This window comes from Ursus americanus, chromosome 4 (genome assembly GCF_024610735.1).
Source record: "Ursus americanus isolate L20-20 chromosome 4, mUrsAme1.1.p, whole genome shotgun sequence".
Classification (NCBI taxonomy): Eukaryota; Metazoa; Chordata; class Mammalia; order Carnivora; family Ursidae; genus Ursus; species Ursus americanus.
In genome coordinates this window covers 31580437-31601032 of record NC_142130.1, presented here as the reverse complement: position 1 = coordinate 31601032, position 20596 = coordinate 31580437, and the positions used below count along the sequence as shown (strand labels likewise).

The following is a 20596-nucleotide window of genomic DNA, read 5'->3' as shown; positions in this document are numbered from 1 at the left end:
CACCAGTGACAGATGAGGGATCTAATTTCTCCCACATTCTTACCAGCATTTGGTGGTGTCACGGTTTTTTATTTTAGCCATTCTGACAGGTGTGCAAATATTTAAAAATATTTAATTCAGATCATTTAGTATTTTTTAATGATTTTACTTTAAAATTATTTTTTAATATAGTTTTGTCTTTTTTTTAAGATTTTACTTATTTGTGAGAGAGTGAGAGAGAGCACAGGCCAGCAGGGAGGGGCAGAGGGAGAGGGAGAAGAAGGCTCCCCACTGAGCAGGGAGCCTGATGCAGGGCTCCATCCCAGGACCCTGGGATCATGACCTGAGCCAAAGGCAGACGCTTAACTGACTGAGCCACCCAGGTGCCCCTAATGATTTTATTTTTAGGTAATCTCTACATCCAATGTGGGGCTTGGATTCACAACCCAGAGATCAAGAGTCACATGTTCCACCCACTGAGCCAGCCAGGCACTCCCATATTATTTAATATTTTTGAAGGGTGAGTTGATCTGCAATATATTGAACCTCTAATCAGTACCGTATTGAGTTTTTGAGGAATAGGACTCAGGCATCTAGATATTTTTAAAATCTTCATTGGTGAATCTGATTTGCAGCTAGGATTATGAAGACATCTTGGTCTCAGAGGACAAGAGCTTTAAAGGATAAGTCATCTTTTGAAACGGCCATATCTAGGGCACCTGGGTGGCTCAGTTGGTTAAGCGTCTGCCTTCGGCTCAGGTCACCATCCCATGGTCCTGGGATCAAGCCCCATGTTGGGCTCCCCACTCAGCGGGAAGCCTACTTCTCCCTCTGCCTGCCGCTCCCCCTACTTGTGCTCTGTTGAATAAATAAATAAAATCTTTAAAAAAGGGGGGGCACCTGGGTGGCTCAGTCGTTAAGCGTCTGCCTTCGGCTCAGGGTGTGATCCCAGGGTCCTGGGATCAAGCCCTGCATTGGGCTCCCTGCTCCACTGGGAGCCTGCTTCTTCCTCTCCCACTCCCCCTACTTGTGTTCCCTCTCTCGCTGGCTGTCTCTCTGTCAAATAAATAAATAAAATCTTAAAAAAAAAAAAAAAAAAGAAACAGCCATATCCAATGACAGGAATGTCATAGACAATGAAAATATGTGGTAGGATAGTAGAGCTGAATGACATTTCAGAATACACACAAGGATTCTATAATCCTGGAAAATAATATTTTTGGAAAATAGCTTATTAAACTTGAAAATTCAAAAAATTAATTTTATTTATTTTAATTTTTTTCCTCCCCCCATCTCCAAAATGGAGATCTACTTAATTTTAGAGAGGTCAACTTAGACCAAAAAATAATTTTAAATTTTGGTATTTAATGGTTCCTTGGAGACATGAAGAATTCCTTATTAACAAGAAAGAAAAAAGAAAGTGAATTAGTTGATAAGAAGATGCATCACTGTCCAACTCACTTGGAAAAGACAAAAACAGAAAAAAATCCAGGTAGGGACTAATCGATTATTTGACTAATTTGAGGCTACCAAAATCTGTGAAAACCAGTAAAGTTATGAATTATGTCTCTAGGGGGCGCTGAAGCTCTACAGAGCAATGCAGGAAAGGAAAATATTGAAAATTCTAAGAACCAAAAAAAAAATGTTTCATGAATAGAATCGATTAGAAAATTAGAGTGTATTATTAAGAAAGGAGTAAGGCTAAGAGTAAGAGGTTTAAGGGAAACAAAGAGAAAGAGAAATGTCTGCCTAGTCCCCACTCTGGCTTAAGGAGTCCAGTAATACTCCAAATCCACCCTGCCTCTCCAGTGCGGCCAGACTCCTGACTAATAACAGCTCTGTGCCATTTTGCAGAGCTGATGGTAATGACACAAGAATGGCAAGGACCAGTCCGGGCAGATAAGGCAGATTTAAGTAGTCAAACCTGCCCAGCCTCTTGTGCTCCCTACCAGGATTTATGGCCCTAGGATCCACCCAGTCCCCGAAACCAAAAACTTGGGCTTCATTCATTTTTTTTTTCTAAGATTTTATTTATTTATTTGACAGAGAGAGAGGCAGTGAGAGAGGGAACACAAGCAGGGGGAGTGGGAGAGGGAGAAGCAGGCTCCCCACCAAGCAGGAAGCCGGATGTGGGGCTTGATCCCAGAACGCCAGGATCATGACCTGAGCCAAAGGCAGACGCCCAACTTCTGAGCCACCCAGGCGTCCCCTGGGCTTCATTCTTGACTCTAATACTTCTACTGATAATGTGACTAGTTTTCCTATCTATTTTAGAATTTACTCCGAACAATCTGTGCTTCTCCAAAATACCCTTTTCCACAGCAAACTACTGGTTCCACACTGCTCTTTCCCCACATTTCCCAGCAATGTCACTTAGTCCTAGTCTCACATGGAGATGCTAAAGGCCACTCAAGAAGATTTTCAGGACTTTATCTACATGTCCATGCATTCAAGCTTGAGGACTATGCATTTTTAAAAGAAAAAAAAATGTTAGCGTTCTAGGATTATTTATTATACTGAAATTACTTTTATTATAATGTTGCTTAAATATGTCCGAATGCAACATTAGGTATCAACTTCTTATAACTCTTATGTGACTATAAAATGAAAAGAAACATCCATATTAAATACAAACCAAATTACAACTAATAAAATTAAACTGTCAACATTAATTTATTGTGATGGCTGATGCTGTTCTGCTGAAACTAAATCACCTCTCACATGAATTTGGCACTAATTGCTTTAGAGGAGGTTCTTTTGCATTTGGCAAGTTGATACTACGTTGGGCAGAGCAATGACTCAGTTATAAGACATTTCTCTAATTGAATTACGTGCATCAATTGGTTCATGCATTCTCACTTTATAAATTTTAGATTTACAGAATTTTGTTTAAAAAAAACCAACTAAATATTTATACCTATTTTTTTTAAAACATTTTAATTATTTATTTATTTTTGAGTAATCTCTATACCCCACATGGGGCTCGAACTCTCAGCCCCAAGATCAAGAGTCGCATGCTCTTCCAGCAGCCAGGCACCCCTAAAACATTTTTATTTATTTTCATTTTTTAAAAAAGATTTTATTTACTTATTTGACATAGAGAGAGAGAGAGAGAGAGAGAGCACAAGCGGGGGAGTGGCAGGCAGAGGGAGAGGGAGAAGCAGGCTCCCTGATGACCCTGGGATCATGACCTGAGCAGAAGGCAGATGCTTAACCGACTGAGCCACCCAGGCGCCCTCACCCGTAAAACATTTTTAGACTTAGTTTTTTTCAGCCAAAGATACTCTATGACATGATAAATTCTTCCTATTAACTTCTGCTACTGTTGTTAGTGGGGAACTGGTAACAGAACATTGGAGAGGGGACTTATTTGACACTTGTATTTAGTGACTCTGTTGGCTCTGGGGGACTGGTGTCTGCTGAATAATCAAAGTGTTTCTGTTGAACATGTTTAAACTCTTGTTTGTATTAATATTTCTAACATTGTAACTTTCAAATTAGGAAAAGGATGGAAAAAACATTAACTTAAATTGTGAAACCTAAGGGAAAAAAAATCCTAAGTTAAAAATTAGTAGTGATAAAGACACACATTAATGGCATGAGAGCTCTGAACTTTCTATATACAAGGGCATTGGCTGGTAATAGGTCTGGAAAGAGCCCGAAAAGACTTCTCTTGAAAATGCACTTTTGCAAAGCATGCAGCCTTTTTTAAAAAAAATCCATTTTGAGATATAATTTGCATACAATAAAATTCAATAATTATAGAAGTATGATTTGTTGAGCTTTGACAAGTATTTACAGTCATATGACCACCACCACAATCGTGATAAAGATCACAGAACATCACCCCTATCACCATCAAACGTTTTCTTGTACTTTTTTGCAATCAATCCTATACCCTACCTCAGACCTCTGGTAACCTCTGATTTTTCTCCTTTCCTTCTCTAGAATGTCTTATAAATAGAAACATACAGTATTTTGTGTCCAGCTTCCTTCATGTATCAGGTTTTTGAACTTCATCCATGCTGCTGCATGTGTCAGTTTGCTCCTCTTACTGTTCAGTGGTGTTCTGTTGTATGCTCATACCACAAGTTGTTCAAAGGGTCACCGTGGTTTTTCAACTGGCTATTACAAATAAAGTAGCTGTAAACCTTCGGGTAGAGATCTTTGTGTGGGCATAAATTTTTATTTCTCTTGGGTAAATATCTAGGCGTGGAACTGCTGGGTCAAATGGTAAGTATATGTCTGACTTTGTAAAAACTGCCAAACTTTCTCCCCAAGTGGCTGTTCCATTCTTCATTCTTAACCACAATGTATGAGAGTTCCAATCAGTCTGCGTCTTCACCAACATTGTCAGTCTTTTTAATTTTTGCCATTTTAACAGATCTATCTAGACTGAACATTGTGGTATTAATTTGGTTTACCACTGACTATTGATGTCAGATACCTTTTCATGCACTTACTCTCCATTTGTAATCCACTTTGGAGAGGTCTCTGTATTTTCCTTACTTTTTTAATTGATTGCTTTCTTAAGTAGTTAAAATTCCTTATACATTCTGTACATAAGTCCTTTAGCAGATATATGTTCTCCCAATCCATAGCTTGCCTTTTCTTTTCTTTTTTTTTTTTTAAGATTTATTTGAGAGCGAGAGCATGAGCAGGGGTGAAGGACAAGCAGACTCCCTGCTGGGCAGAAACTTGATGCAGGGCTCGATCCCACCACCCTGCGATCACAACCTGAGCTGAAGGCAGATGCTTAACCGACTGAGCCACTCAGGTGCCCCAGCTGCTTTGATTGTTTATGGCTTCCCTCATTAAAGACTCAAGTGAAGCCAAGCTACATTTCTGCTCTAGTAAACTAGAGAATTCTGCTCCCCATGCCCTAACAGTAAACTTCCCTTTGCTTAGGCAGTCTGAGTGGGTATGTTATCAGCAACCAAAAGAAGTTTAGGGTTGATGTTTCAACCCTGGTTCAAGTACTTCTTACTTTATTCCCATAAATTTATTCAGACCCAATAGCTAAAATGACGCTGTACTTGGGTAAGTTTTCAAAAGATCCCTCTAAAACCTCCAGAGATTAGACATGAGCATTAGTCCTTCCTAACATTTTAATATTAGAATCATTGGCTAAGCATGTCATGATGATGGTATTTTCATTTCACTTAACAGTGGCATGAAAGGTACCTTAGAGGATTTCTAATCCAAGCCCTTCACTTTCAAGGAAACTAAAGCCCAAATTGGGCAAGAGCCTTGCCCAATGCTGAGATTAGAACCCTGTTTCTGTCAATACTCAGGCCAAGGTCCTTTGCCAATGAATTTTTTTTTTTTTAAAGATTTTTTATTTATTTATTCGACAGAGATAGAGACAGCCAGCGAGAGAGGGAACACAAGCAGGGGGAGTGGGAGAGGAAGAAACAGGCTCATAGCAGGAGAGCCTGATGTGGGGCTTGATCCCAGATCGCCGGGATCACGCCCTGAGCCGAAGGCAGACGCTTAACCGCTGTGCCACCCAGGCACCCCGAATTTTTTTTTTTTTAAGTAATCTCTGTGCCCAACGTGCAGCTCAAACTCACAACTCCCAGATCAAGAGTTGTATGCTCCACCAACCGAGCCAGGTAGGTGCCCCTACCAATGATTTTTTAGGGCCAAGATGGTATTCCCCTTTCCTTAAATTCCAAGTGCGATCACTCAACAATATTTATTGATTGCCTACTTAATTGGTTAGGACTCTTAGCTGCAAGTTAAAATAAAGGCTCTAAGAATACATTTGTTTTAGATACGGTTGTTTCAAGGCTCAAAATCACTGAGTATTCTCTCTCTCCACCTCTAGGAAAAGACTTTCCACAGGTGGGGTACCTGTAGCCTCATATCTTAAGTAGTACATGCTGGATTTTCCTTGGACTTCTCAGTTGTGTGAGCGAAAAAACTCCTTTTATTCCCTTAAGCCAATTTGAATTTGGTTTCTGTCACTGAACAAGTGTTCGGACTAAAATCACACTTACCAAAGAATTCTCCACAAACAAGGATAATGATAACCAGATTCTCTTCAAAACTTTGAATGTAACAGTAGTTAGTATAGGGGCACCTGGGTGGCTCAGTTGGCTAAGTGCCTGACTCCTGACTTCAGCTCAGGTCATGATCTCATCAGGGTTATGAGATCCAGCCCCGCACTGGGCTTAACACTTGGTATGGAGCCTGATTAAGAATCTCCCCAACCTGGGTGCCTGGGTGGCTCAGTCGTTAAGCGTCTGCCTTCAGCTCAGGGCGTGATCCCGGGGTCCTGGGATTGAGCCCCACATCAGGCTTCTCTGCTGGGAGCCTGCTTCTTCCTCTCCCACTCCCCCTGCCTGTGTTCCCTCTCTCGCTGGCTGTCTCTCTGTGAAATAAATAAATAAATAAAATCTTAAAAAAAAAAAAAAAAAAAAATCTCCCCCACCTCCCCTGCCCCCTGCTTGCCCTCAAGCTCTCTTAAAAAAAAAAGAGTAGGCAGTATAAGTCGAAGCAGAAAGAACATGCAGAGAAGACAGCAATCCAAGCCATGATGAAAAGCAACGTGCTCTTGACATTGTATCTTGGTTTCTAGTCTTTACTTCTTTTTTTTTTTTTAAATATTTTATTTATTTATTTGAGAGGGAGGGAGATAGGGAGAAAGACAGAGAGAGAGAGAGAGAGAGACAGCATGAGTATGCATGCAGGGGGGAGAGACAGAGGGAGAAGGAGAATCCCAAGCAGACTCTGCACTAAGCCCAGAGTCTGATGCCGGGCTAGATCTCACGACCCTGAGATCATGACCTGAGCTGAAACCAAGAGTCCATGCTCAACTAACTGACCCACCCAGGTGCCCATATTTACCTCTTTTATCTCTTCTCTATTTTTTCTCAGAATTTCTTATTCTTAACTTCAACTTATTCCTGGTTCTATCAACACCACAGCTTGGATTACTGCATAATATCCTAAACTGATTAGACCCTGAAGCCCTTTTCTTAGAAACAACAAAAAGTAATTGTCAGCAAAGCCTTCTGGGCTTTACACAAAACAAGAAAGAACAGGCTTCCTCTTCCAACTTGGTAAGGCTCCTCATGACATCCTAGGATCTGAAATAACCAGTCATAACTAACGTGGGGACTACATTTGGAATAGATCACATGTGGGCTTCCCTGAGGCAGGAGGCTTGACAAGACAACCAAGATCCTTTCCAGGTAAGTAATCATGCCTGCAACTTTCCGGGTTCTTTGTTACTTAATATCTTTGAGTCTCAATTACTGTGGCAATAAAATGAGGGGAATCGCCCACATCATGGATTTGGAAGAAGAAATCAAACATGTAAAATGGCTGGTATATGGCCATTACTCAATGAATATTACTTCTCTTCCCTCAAATTTTGTTATTTACCATATAAAGTATTACCTAATTATCTTTCGCTCAAATGCCTTATAATTTATATGATGGAACAGTACTATTCCACATACGACAAACATTAAGAATGACAAAAATGAAGAATCAGGATTTTTTTTTAACCTATAAAAAGTTGCTGCAGTTTTTCAAATGATTTTATTGGATTTAAAATTCTTTTAAGGGATATACAGATATACAACTAGTTTGATCAGCTACTAATATATTCTGGTATCCCTTTATTCTTGTACTCAAGAGCCAATTCACCTTTTCTCCATGTTCAATACTTAGCTTTGGTAAAATTTTGCCATGTTCTTCTTCATCTGCTACTGGAGCAGGAGTGTTTCCACCCTGCTTGGTATAAGCTGCTCTTTTCGTTTTCTTCCTGTGAGTAGGTTTCGTAGGACTCTTGTGTTTTTTTTCAACTTCACTGCTTATATCCCACAACATTATCTTCCCATCATTCCCTCCGGTAAGCAGCAAATAGGATTCTGGCAGAAAGCAGACCTGGGACACTCCCAAAGTGTGGCCCTTAAATCCCAGTTCCTGTTCACACTTAACTCCCATCACCCTAAAGATTCGAACCTTACCATCTTCTGCACCACAGCTAAAAATATTGCCACATGATGCCACAGACACAGAGTGGGCTAAGGCAGGGTTTAAAAGCTGACCAGGTGATTGTGGGCTTTCCATCTCTTCTGTTTCATCTTCCTGCAAGTTTGTAATCCAGAGTGGCCGCGCTTTCTGAAGGTTCCACAGCATCACCTTCAAATGAGAGGGAGTTACGTAGTCAGAGGTTTAGCCATTTTGCTTATTTTGCTCCACTATCATGCTTACTCCACTTCTAATGAAGTCATCAAAGTAGTCTGACAATAATTAGCATGACACAGTTTGAGCAATATTAAATTTTTAAAAATTCATATGGCACCACAATATGCCAGTGGAATGCTACCCTCGTGCCAAAACTAGGATGCCAATGGGTGGTAAGGTAGAATTTAGAAAAAAAGATCCTGAATAACTTGCAATTAACAACCCCATTAAAGTGTAATCCACATTCTTAAGCAGTTGCCAGTTTAAGTCATTGTACCCTCATCTCTGCAAGTAAAAAGAAAATTTTGAAATTTATTTATTTAATTTTTGAAAATATTTCATTTATTTATTTGACAGTGAGCACAAGCAGGGGGAGTGGCAGAGGGAGAGGAAGAAGCAGACTCCCCAGTGAGCGGGGAGTCCGATGTGGGACTCGATCCCAGGACCCTGGAATCATGATCTGAGCTGAAGGCAGACGGTTAACCAACTGAGCCATCCAGGCGCCCCTGAAAATGACGAAATTTATTAATTTTAGTTTATGCCGGTTGCAGGTCAAAAAGCCCATCAATTAAACAAATGAAATCTGGAATGCTTTCTCTTTCCTCTCACGCTACCTAAATTACCCATTTTAGGGGCTTACCTCAAGTCTCTATCCTTCTAGGAAGGCTTTCCTAACTATTTCAGCCTACTTCTCTCTTTCCCGTGTTAATTTCTATGCTATTAACTAACATATACTACTAGCTTGTCAGTTTCTTGAGATTTAATTCTTCTTTTTAAAAAAATTTTTAGTAGACTCCATGCCCAATGTGGGGCTTGAACTCATGACCCCAAGATCAAGAGTCACACACTCCACTGGCTAAGCCAGCCGAACGCCAATTCCTCTTTGCTAACGTCTAGCACAATGCCTGGAAAAGAGCAAAAATTCCATACCTATCTGTTGGTTAATTTGACATCCTGATATATGTGGGTTTTTTGTTGTTCCATACTATGATTTTGGACCTACTAAATTGATTTAAATGAAATGCTAATTAAACCTGTATAAAACAGAACAAAAACAATCTTTGTGAATTTATTTTACTCTATACTAGTGATTCGTTTTATTCCCACAGCAACTAATCTGAAAAGGAAAATATTCTTCATATTTCAGAGAACAGACAGCCTTATTTTTTACCCTCTAGTATTTTTTAAAAATACATTTATGTATTTGAGAAAGTGCACGTGCAAGTGGGGGAGGGGCAAAGGGGAGAGAGAGAGAATCTTAAACTCCTCACTGAGTGTAGAGCCCAACATGGGGCTCGATCCCACGACTCTGAGATCATGACCTGAGCCGAAACCAAGAGTCAGATGCTTAACTGACTGAGCCACCCAGGCACCCCATATTTGACCACCCAGTATTAGCCCTTAATTATGACTCAATTTAAAATGGACACTAGACTAAGTATGAGCATGTTCAGTCCAAAGCAGAGATTTGAATTGATAAGATTACTACTGCCGATGATATTAAGGATTTAGTTTTCTACTGAAGGTAACTTCCCTCAACTCAGCGACATCTAATAACATTTATATTCTGTTTTTATCAAGGAAAGCACTGAAAACCCTTTTGGATTAGATTTATAACATTATACTAAGTGGCCAGCAGTTGCTATTTGGTGAAAACAAAATACTAAAAAACAAAGTAAACTAAAGTAAGATAAAGAAATATCAGAAAACATAAGAAAGATGAACAAGTACTAAAATGGAATGTGGAAACAATCTCTATAGAAAAGTCTGAACACAAGGAAGATAGACATTCCAGAATCTGCTAGCTTACATGTCTTGGCAGGTATCCCTAAGTCTTTCTTGCACAGCCCTGTGTGATGCCTGGATTATATTTTCTGTCCTCCCAAGACATCTAAGCATGAACTATACGCAGTGTTTTCAGCAGCTTAAACTTCTTTTGTATTTACTGAAATCATCTAAATGTGTTAACAGTCATCCCAGATTCTACCAATCTAAGAATCATTTCCAAGTATTGAAGATTCCCAGACGGTTTCTGCCTGGACATTCTCTATTCATCACTTTATTCCTCCTAACTGCTGAAGATTCTAAGGTGTTTTACAATTTCTCAACCACTGGTTCATACGGTGTCACCTAAGCAGGAAAGCGAAAGATATGGAAAGAAAGAATACAAAAGTTTGGGGTTTATGGTCCTATAAAATATCAGAGGGGGAGAAAGTGAACAACTGGCAAATGTTCAGAGATGAATGCGAGCACATCAAATGACCCTGCTCACGAATTTCTCCCGCTACAAAAACATTTCTTTCCACACAGAAGAATCATTTTCAAGGAAAAAAGCCTCTTCTACCATCCTGATCCTTAAGTGTTGGTACTAGTGAACTTTCAAACTCCAGAAAGAACAATTAACCTTTGAATCATTTATTTTCAGATGTGGAAAGGAAGGGCAAAAAAATCAATGTGTATGCCACAGAAATATATGATGGTCTTTTTTTTTTTTCTTCTTCAAGATTTCATTTATTTATTTGACACAGAGAGAGACAGCCAGCAAGAGAGGGAACACAAGCAGGGGGAGTGGGAGAGGAAGAAGCAGGCTCCCAGTGGAGGAGCCGGTTGTGGGGCTTGATCCCAGGATCACGCCCCGAGCTGAAGGCAAACGCCTAACGACTGAGCCACCCAGGCGCCCCGAAATATATGATGGTCCTAAATTTCCAAAGGTCTTTACGAGAGAAAACTATATTTGAGTGGTGGCTACCCACGTATTTATTTAATGTTATTCTTACACTTTACACATATATATTTTATAGCTACTTAATAAAAATTAAGCAGTCTCAAATGTCTTAATAAATCACTTTAAGGTCTCTGCCCCTCCAAGTGTGCTTTGCCTAATTATTTAAACCTATCTAGATCAAAGGACATAATTTTTATAATTTCTATAATAACAAAGATAGGTACACCAAACATATTTACTGTGTGTGGCAATAATCCATCCCTGCCTTGAGATAAAATGTTTGTTCGGAGAGAAAGCACTCCCAAAATTAACTTTCTAAGAATTCCCTTCCACTACTATACCTACATTCTTGGACCCTTCCATAGGCTGGCTATTCTTCAAGTTTAGAATAATACTGGATAACTAGGTTTTAAGAAGTAAACTGTGGGGGGCGCCTGGGTGGCTCAGTCATTAAGCGTCTGCCTTCTGCTCAGGTCATGACCCCAGCCCAGCGTCCTGGGATTGAGCCTGAGTGGGGCTCCCTGCTCAGTGGGGAGCCTGCTTCTCCCTCTCCAACTCCCTGTGCTTGTGTTCCCTCTCTCACTGTCTCTCGCTGTCAAATAAATAAAATCTTAAAAAAAAAAAAAGAAAGACAAAAGAAGTAAACTGTGTAAGATACTACAGTTTCAACTTCAGTTAAGGAAAGCGATTTCCTAAAAGCACAGTTGTGCTGTCTTACCACTGTTGTTACAGCACAACACAATGCAGAAATTAATCTACAGTGAATTTTTAGCAAGTCTTGGGAGTCAAATCAAATAAGCAATATAAATCTCCTTCTCACAAAATATTTATAGCCTATACTGTTCTTTAGCAGCTGCCTGCCACTGTAACTTCTCTCCTAGAACTGGAGGCGAAATAATAAATTCTGGATGCCCATTTCTTATCTAATTTGAAAAGTATATAGGTCATTTTTGCACATTGAATTGTTTACTGCCATGCTTAGTAAGTTAATGAACCAGTGACTGACAACTGCTATAGCTTAAGGATGAAAGAATGACTAGTCAAAGAGACACTGTACAATCTGTCTACTTAAAACAGATATCCACCTGGATATGTTAAGTCTTTCTGCACAAGTAGGCAGGTCATCACCACGAGGGTAGAAAATGCAGGTTTGTTAAGGGCTTGGTCAAGACCCGGAGTGGAAAAGGAGTTTACAGGTCGTAGGATCACTGTGCACCTTAGGGCAGAATGATTCTCAATAGAGGAACTATAGACATTTTTGGTAAGACATTCTTTATTGTTTAGGGACTGTCCCAGTGCTGTAAGACATCTCCTGATTCTGCCTACTAAATACCAGTAGCTTGGGGGAGGGTAACGGCAGTCATTATGAAAACAACAACAACCAGCTTCATTTATTTCTAACTTATAAGGGTATGCAGAGGGTAAAGAAGGGAGTGGTAAATATTGCTGGCCAAAAAGGTAGAAAGACAAATCTTTGATGCTATTAATGGAATCAAAATGTCTTGAAAGATACTGTACACAGTTAAGAATGTAGATTAAATGCCTAGAACAGTGCAGGGCACACAGGTCATTAATAAACAATTATTCTTTTTCTAGGAGTCACCTGTCCCCAAACCAAGAACTTTTTCGACTACATTACTGATGATATCCTGCTTGACACTGCTGATGTCACAGAAAGAACATATAGGCTTTGCAGCCAGAGATACTGAAGTTTGGAATCTCAATTCAGGCAGCTATGCGAACACTTAATTTGAACCTAGTCTCATTTCTAAAAAAGAAATAGTAACTATCAGGATGTGATTAGAGTGAAAACTAATATATGTAAAGCACTGGCCAGAACTAAGTACTCACCAAAGAGAAGCCATCAGGTTATATCTTTTATCTGAATGTTTTAGAGAATGAACTGGATTATGCTCACTCCAGTGATAGAAGATTTACTTTTAAGAGGAAGTACATCTGCTATGGGACAGTTCAAGCTATCTAAAAGCTTTCTTTTATTAAACCAAGATCTGGGGGCGCCTGGATGGCTTAGTCAGTTAAGCATCTGCCTTTGACTTGGGTCATGAAAAGGGGCCTGGAATCGAGTCCCACGTTGGGCTCCCTGCTCGGCGGAAGCCTGCTTCTCCCTCTCCCCACTGCTCATGCTCTCTCTCTCGCCACCTCTCTCTCTCTCAAATAAATAAAATCTTAAGAAAAAAAAACCCCCACACACAAAAATCTGCTTCCCTAGGACTTCTATTTAGACTAGCACATTCCACTCTTTCCTCTCATGAAAACCAAGAATTAAACACTTACATTTCCCCCACAAAATGGAGTTTCTAGATATATCTACTCTCCTGATGGCTTTCCTCTGAATTTGGTCTAATTTGTGATGTTCCTTTCAAAACTCACTGAATGCAGTGCTCTGATCTTGGTCACCAGTACACAATGCTTCAACTGATGTGCCACAGAATTTTAAAGTAAAAACAAAAAATCCAGTCCCTCTTAAAACAAAACAAAAACAAAAACAAAAAACGGTTTGCAGACAGCGGGTGATAAAGTCTGCCTTTGGCATGCTCCTTTGTTTACAAAGATATTTAGAATCAAATATTTGAATTCCCAGAGTTTATGACTCTTAAGCATAGAGAAAGGAAGGCTAAAGGATAAATGATTACTTTGTGAATAAAACCTACTAGGCTTTGTCAGGTTAGCATTAAGCATGCAGAAGTAAAGCTTATGATTCATACACAGAAAAGACATGTCAGTAGAGAACAGAAAATGCAAGGATATATTTAGCCTGATCAGTAATTTGATCGTTACCAAACCCATTTAGAAATTACCCAAGTGCTCTCTGCAAAGCATTACCTGCATATCCAGTCCACATGATACCAAGCTCTGAGGCCTCTGAGGTCGGAAAGCTACAGAGGAACAGATATTGGAATGTCTCTTCAGTGATCTGCTAACTTTCTTATTTTCCAAGTCTAGGATTTTGATTGCCCCGGAGTCATCAGCAGAAGCCAGCAGGTTTTCAGTTTCATTCAATGAGAGACAATTGATTTCTTCCTCATTCACATGAAAATGGTCCAAGGAACCTTTGAGGGACCTGACATCCAGTAAGCTAATGGTTTCTCCATGTGAGGCATACAGCTTGGTGGGGCAGGAGGGAGAGAATAAGACACTGGTAACATCATCGGCCCCTTGGAAGCGTGTATGTCCTAAAGGAGTCCCATCTTCACCCCAAGCCATGAGATCACCACCCTCTGCTCCAGAAGCCACTAGGCCTTCTTGACTTGCATTCAGGCAGAGAATAGGAGAAGAATGTCCACCAGTCCACTTGACGGCCATTATGGCCCAGGAGACTCTGTGAAGAAAGGGAAAAACTATAACCTCTCATTTGAGAACGTGATGGTAGCAGACAAATGCAATACGCAGTATTTCATTTAAATATTTTAAAAAGACATCTAAAAAAACTTAATTAAAAAAAAGACATTTGAAGATCAAGTCTACAAAAGCCTAGTTGGACACAGGACTGTGGGGCACCTGGCTGGCACATGCATAAATAGGCCTTCTTTGTAATCAGGGACCCAGGCAAACCTGGTCTTCCAGCATTTGATATGAGGCCTACATAAGAATAAACATAGGGGCGCTTGGGTGGCTCAGTCGGTTAAGTGTCTGCCTTAGGCTCAGGTCATGATCCTGGGGTCCTGGGACCGAGCCCTGCATTGGGCTCCCTGGCCAGCAGAGCCTGCTTCTCCCTCTCCCTCTGGCCTCCTCCCCCGACTCTTGCTCTACCCCCTGAAATAAATAAAATCTTAAAAAAAAAGAATAAACATTACATATTTAAATTAGGAAAAATACTTTTAAAAGAGAGCTGCTCAATCATCAGGTTATATCTTTTATCTGAAAGTTTTAGAGAATGAGCTCTGGAGCTAGATTCTCTGGGTCTGAATAGCTTTACTACCTATTATTAGCTGGGTGACTGGGCAAGTTACTGAACTTCTCTGTGATTCATTTTCCTTCTCTATAAAATGGGGGTGGTAATATAATAGCACCATTTTACAGGCTCATAGAAAATTAAATAATATATGTAAAGCACATGTAATAGTGCTTGGTACATAATGAGTGTTCAAAAAATATTATCACTATCACTTTTCCTATTTTTTTTAAAAAGATTTATTTTTTAAAGTAATCTCTACACCCAATGTGGGGCTCAAACCCACAACTCTGAGATCAAGAGTCACACGCTCCATCGACTGAGCCAGTCAGATGTCCCTCACTTTTCCTATTTTTATTAGGCTGGTCAAAGCGGCATCACAGATCTGTCCCAGTGGTGCTCAAAGTATGGCCTCCAGACTGGCAGCATCACCTAGGAACTTAGAAATATAAATTGCCCAATACCACCCTAGACCAACTGTATCAGAAATGCTGGGGTTAGGGCCCAGCCATGTGTTTTAAGAAGCCCTCCGGGTGATGCGAATATATACTAAAATTGAGACTAGTACACCAATAGTCATCCAGGGAAATGGTTAAAAATGTAGATCCTTGAAATATTACTCAGCCATCAAAAAGAACGATTTCACAACATTTGCAGCAACATGGACGGGACTGGGGGAGATAATGCTAAGTGAAATAAGTCAAGCAGAGAAAGACATTATCATATGATTTCACTCATTTATGGAACATAAGAAATAGCAGGGAGATTGGTAGGAGAAGAAAGGGAAGAATGAAGGGGGGGTAAACAGAAGAGGGAATGAACCATGAGAGACTATGGACTCTGAGAAACAAACTGAGGGCTTCAGAGGGGAGGGGGGTGGGGGATTGGGATAGGCCGGTGATGGGTAGTAAGGAGGGCACGTATTGCATGGTACACTGGGTGTTATACGCAAGTAACGAATCATGGAACGTTGCATCAAAAACTAGGGATGTACTGTATGGTGACTAACATAACATAATAAAAAATTATTATAAAAAAAATGTAGATCTTTGGGTTTTACCGCCAGAGACTAATTCAGTACATTATTTACCTTTATTCTCAACACAACCCTTCCGTTTAGTATCATTCCATTTTAAAGTTAATAAAACTTGAGTTTCAAAAATGTTAAATAATTTGGTCAAAGTCATCTGGCGCTTAGGACTTGTACATGGGATCCAATACAAAGGGATCCCAAACTTTTAAATAATGAAGACTGTTTTCCAACAATTCCACCTGACGATAGTTTTTAACTTGTTAGTATTCTCTGAAAATACAGAAAATAACCAAAAGCCACGAATAATTCATTACTGCTTTTAAATGTACTTATGTATTTTTATTATTTTTCAAAGTTTATTTTATTTATCTCTACACCTAACACGGGGCTCAAATTCACAACGCTGAGATCAAGAGTCACATGCTCTAACGACTGAGCCAGCCAGGGACCCCGTACTCACATATTTTTATAATTACCTTATCACCCACTTACACTTAACAGTCGCACTTATGTACAAAATTTAGATTCCTGATACACTGGGCATCCCAGATTTATACAATGAAATTGCCACAAAATACTACCCAGCCTCAACTGCCTGTTGCATAAAGCAAAAAAGGAAATAAGGGCAATTTATATAACTCTAAACGTTCAGACAAAAGGAAGCAAACAAATCTACCTGAACAAATTTAATGTTTCATTTCACAAGCCAAGGGAGCATTTCTCCAGTAAGAAACTGTCATAGTTGACTTCATATTTTCAGATATGATACCCGAATTCAATCCAATAGTACAGATAAATTTCCTAATATTGTTTTGAAAAATAATTTTAAATACTGGCAATCTGCCTAAAGTTTCTATTCCCAACACAAAGCTTATTTCCTCCCATTTTTAGGAACTCACACATACACAGAATAACTAACCAGACTGCTAAAAAACCTCTAATCTTTCAGTAATCAAAGTAACAGAGGGGTGTGGGGGGGAACAGAAACATGGTCACAAAATCACATACAGCAATTTTCATAAAGATGACAAAATGGGAAAGACAAAAAGATACTTTATTTCAGCAGAAGCGCTGAATTAGAATACAGAGGAAACTAATTAGAGACTGAAACAAGTTTTAAAAGGAGAGGTTTGAGAGGAAATGACTCAGAGAGAGGTAAAGTCAGGGAACTCTGGTGGTTTGATTTTTGCTGACAAGTAATGAAAGAGTAGTTAAAATAATTTTCTACCATTAAAAAGGCTTGCCAAATGTTCAAGATAAACCAAGAAAACAGGACACTTAGCACAATTTAAAATTAAAGGTATTAATTAGGGACTGCCATATGTGGTGACTACTGATTTGTCATTTAATACAGATAATATACTTCCTTAAACTATGAAGTTTGTAGTAACCATTGAAAAGGGCACTTAAGTTAAAAATAATTTTGTTCAACTCTTTTCTTTAAAGACCTTATCACTTATTTCCTCCGTCAGTTTTAGTTTTTCCACAGTGAATTAAGTTTAAAGTCCGAAGTCAGCCCTCTACAGCTTTAGGATTTTGTGTGCACAGAGGTTTTGGATCCTTGCTGGGATTTTAGGTTTTTTTTTTTTTAAGATTTTATTTATTGATTTGACAGAGATAGAGACAGCCAGCGAGAGAGGGAACACAAGCAGGGGGAGTGGGAGAGGGAGAAGCAGGCTCCCAGCGGAGGAGCCTGATGCGGGGCTCGATCCCAGAACGCCAGGATCACGCCCTGAGCTGAAGGCAGACGCTTAACAACTGTGCCACCCAGGTGCCCCTGGGATTTTAGGTTTTATCTAAGACAAGAATAAGATAGGGTTTCTAGTACTTCTATTTCTTCATCACGTATCTACCCACAGGCAACCTAAGTAAATGCTGACTGGCAGACAAAGTTTTAGCAGGTTTTCTTCTGAATATAATTTTTTTTAATGGAAAAGAGTAACTCAATTTTAAAGACACAGTTGGTTAAGCTCACCCTGAAGTGTGAGAAATTAGGCAACAAATGGATTTTGTACTTAAATGAATTATTATAGATAATAGCACTGTTCCCGTTAATTTTTCCATAGTGGAACCAGTAGTATATATTAATTTCACAAGAACAAGGTCAGCTCTACCTTAACCTCCTAGACATTAAACTTCTAATCTCTACATCACATGGAAAATATTTACTGATCACCAACCTATTACCTTATCATGCAGACTATAAATCAGAGTCAACCAGAGGCCCCCCCCATCACTTGTTTACTTAGTCTACAAAATTAAAATTGTTATTTTGTAAAACATACCCAAAGACCACCATCGAAAAGTATTAAACAATAGACTGCTGTGGTAGAAGGCAGTGGGGAAAACAATGTAATTAAATCTGGTTTAATGTAATTAAATCTTTCAGAAATGAGTTGTCAAGGCACTGTTCCTTGTTTTTCTCTTCCTGGGACTGGAAAGCCTACCAGAAATAGGTTAAGTGCCATTATCTCCATATTCAGGTATCAGGTCAACAAGCTTCTCTTCTCACAGGTAATGTCTAAAGCACACCAATTAATCATATCCTATTGTGAATTACTCTAATTAGTAATAGATTCCTTTAACAGCTAATGAGATCATGGACTGAGCAGGGAAAGGTGGGGTATCTTGAGAGCAGTTTTAGAAAGGGTGGAGGGCAAAGATGGAAGTTCTGAACAGTCAGAGGGCAAGACGGTACTCAATACAGGGGAGGGGCAAGGTCAGGAGGGTGATTTGTAGAAAGAAAAGGACCTAGTCATAAAGAAAATCTTTTCCAGGGCACCTGAGTGGCTCAGTCGGTTAAGCATCTGACTCTTCATCTCAGCTCAGATCTTGATCTCCAGGTCATTGAGTTCAAGCTCCAAGTTGGGCCCCACACTTGGGTGTGGATACTACTTAAAAAAAAAAAAAAAATCTTTTCCTATTTTGAAATTTTGCCTGGGCCGCTTGAAGGGGTACTTTGTCACAAAGGCATCTCACTGACTGGACTAGATTAGCACCAGAATTATCTCATCAAATCTTTCCAACGCTCTACCTTACCTATACTTGACAGGATAAACACTAAAGTCTTTAATAACTGATGATCTCTAAACCCTGCTCCAGTTATACTTCCATGGGCTCACATGTCCTTTTCAAGTGTTTGTGCCTTTAAAGCTGTTTATTCTGTCTGGTTCTTTGCCCCCTTCTCAGATGGACCAACTCTACTTATCCTTGAAGATTTAAAAGAGGGGCCCTTGGGTGGCTAGTCATTTAAGCGAGATTCTTGATCTAAGCTCAGGTCTTGATCTCAGGGTAGTGAGTTCAAGCCTTGCATTGGGCTCCACACTGAACGTGAGGCCTACTTAAAAAAAAAAAGAGAGAGAGAGAGAGAGAGATTTAGAAGAAATTTAAGTGCCTTCCCAGACAAAACTTGGACCTCCTTCCTTGGATATCCTATAGTTGAAAGCTGAAAAATGAATAATGAATACAACTCCCTAGCCTGAGATTACACTACCATTCAAATAATATAAAGTAATCACTATCACTACAGTAAGTATAAGTCAACTTTTTTTTTCATACGTTTGGGTTTTCCAAAGTTGGTCTTGATGTGGAGAAGCTGGATAGCAACCAAAATGATTGGAGGGCTGTGGCATTAGCACTAGTAAGGAAAGAATCTGGGTTACTAAGCCGGGAAGAAAAAAAAAACAAACCATCTGGGAAGAAGGGACTGGCAACTAATAATCAAACACCATTTAGCAGAGAGTAGAGAATGTAGTTGCTGTTCTTGTGTTTTTAATGGAGAACTAGAAATGTATTATACACAGCAGGGGAACTACTGGAAAGATTTCTTACTACATAAAGGCAAGACAGTGGAGTCAACTACCCAGGGAAATCTGTGAACCTTATAATAATTTCCTCATAGTTGTTTTGAGAATTATATAAAACCCGAGTAAAGGACCCCTACCACAGTGCCTTGTTCACATGATGGTTAGTATTTTCTCTCACTAAGCATTCTTTAAAGGCTGTAAAAAACTTTGGCCACCTAGGAAAATGCAGTATGACCAAATAATGCTTAAATTCTTTCTCTTCCAAGAAGCCATCTATAATTACAGCCTTCACATCATTCTCCCTATTGGAATGTCTAATTATGTAAAAACACGCTCCCTTGATCCGCCTACTAATTGGGTTAGTAGGAAACAGTGGGAAAGGCTACATTTTGTCCAAAAGAATGGAGCACTTAGCCAGCAATTACACGGCACTTTCAGGCTATCCAAACATTTGAGCGGGGCGCGGGGGGTTCAAATGAAGACCTTACTTGCCGAATACACGTTAGGACACATGTTCTGATTAAGTACCACACTACCAATAAAGAACAAAAGGGTCTGACCAGGAGAAGACGACCTCAGCTGCCGAAGGTAAAGAAAGAAGATCCAATTTAAGCCGAAGGCGGCGGAGCTAGGAATTGCCTAGCAAGGAGAGGGAAGTTTCATGCGTTAGGTTGGAGTCTGAAGCAGTGACCTGACACAGGGAAACCTCACGAGGAAAGGGGCCCAGGAAGGCAGACGCGAGACCACTAGATCAAAAAGAGGAAAAGGTACCGGAGGACAGTCACAAAGCCACAAGCGCCAGCTTCATACCTGCGCTTCCCGCTTCCCTCCTCGGCGCCTCGTGATGACCTCACCCATGGGCGCCCAATCCCATGTAGGGTTGGGCGAGGGGCGCCTCAGCCAAACAGTCACATCCGGGGCCGAAAGGAACCGCGAGC

The 20596-nt window shown here is 39.9% G+C and overlaps 1 protein-coding gene across 2 annotated transcripts; it reads right to left on the bottom strand.

The window, feature by feature from the left end:
• Positions 1–7511: 7511 nt before the first annotated feature.
• On the bottom strand, positions 7512–20596 carry WDR53 (WD repeat domain 53). 2 transcript variants are annotated; one of them, XM_045812600.2, is made up of 3 exons: positions 20469–20596; positions 13751–14246; positions 7512–8136 (listed from the first exon to the last, which is right to left on the bottom strand). In XM_045812600.2, exons 2-3 carry the CDS (start codon positions 14228–14230, stop codon positions 7540–7542), a joined length of 1077 nt encoding a protein of 358 aa, XP_045668556.1. In that variant the 5' UTR covers positions 14231–14246; positions 20469–20596; the 3' UTR covers positions 7512–7539. The 2 variants fall into 2 exon arrangements, with proteins under 2 accessions (XP_045668556.1, XP_087717667.1); XM_087861541.1 differs by having other exon boundaries at positions 20430–20472.

Excerpts from the sequence above, each read along its gene's own strand:
- WDR53 (XM_045812600.2), bottom strand. The coding sequence starts at position 14,230 with ATGGCCGTCAAGTGGACTGGTGGACATTCTTCTCCTATTCTCTGCCTG. Across the intron at positions 8,137-13,750 it reads CATGTGGACTGGATATGCAG|GTGATGCTGTGGAACCTTCA; the intron begins GTAATGCTTTGC and ends TCTCATTTGAAG.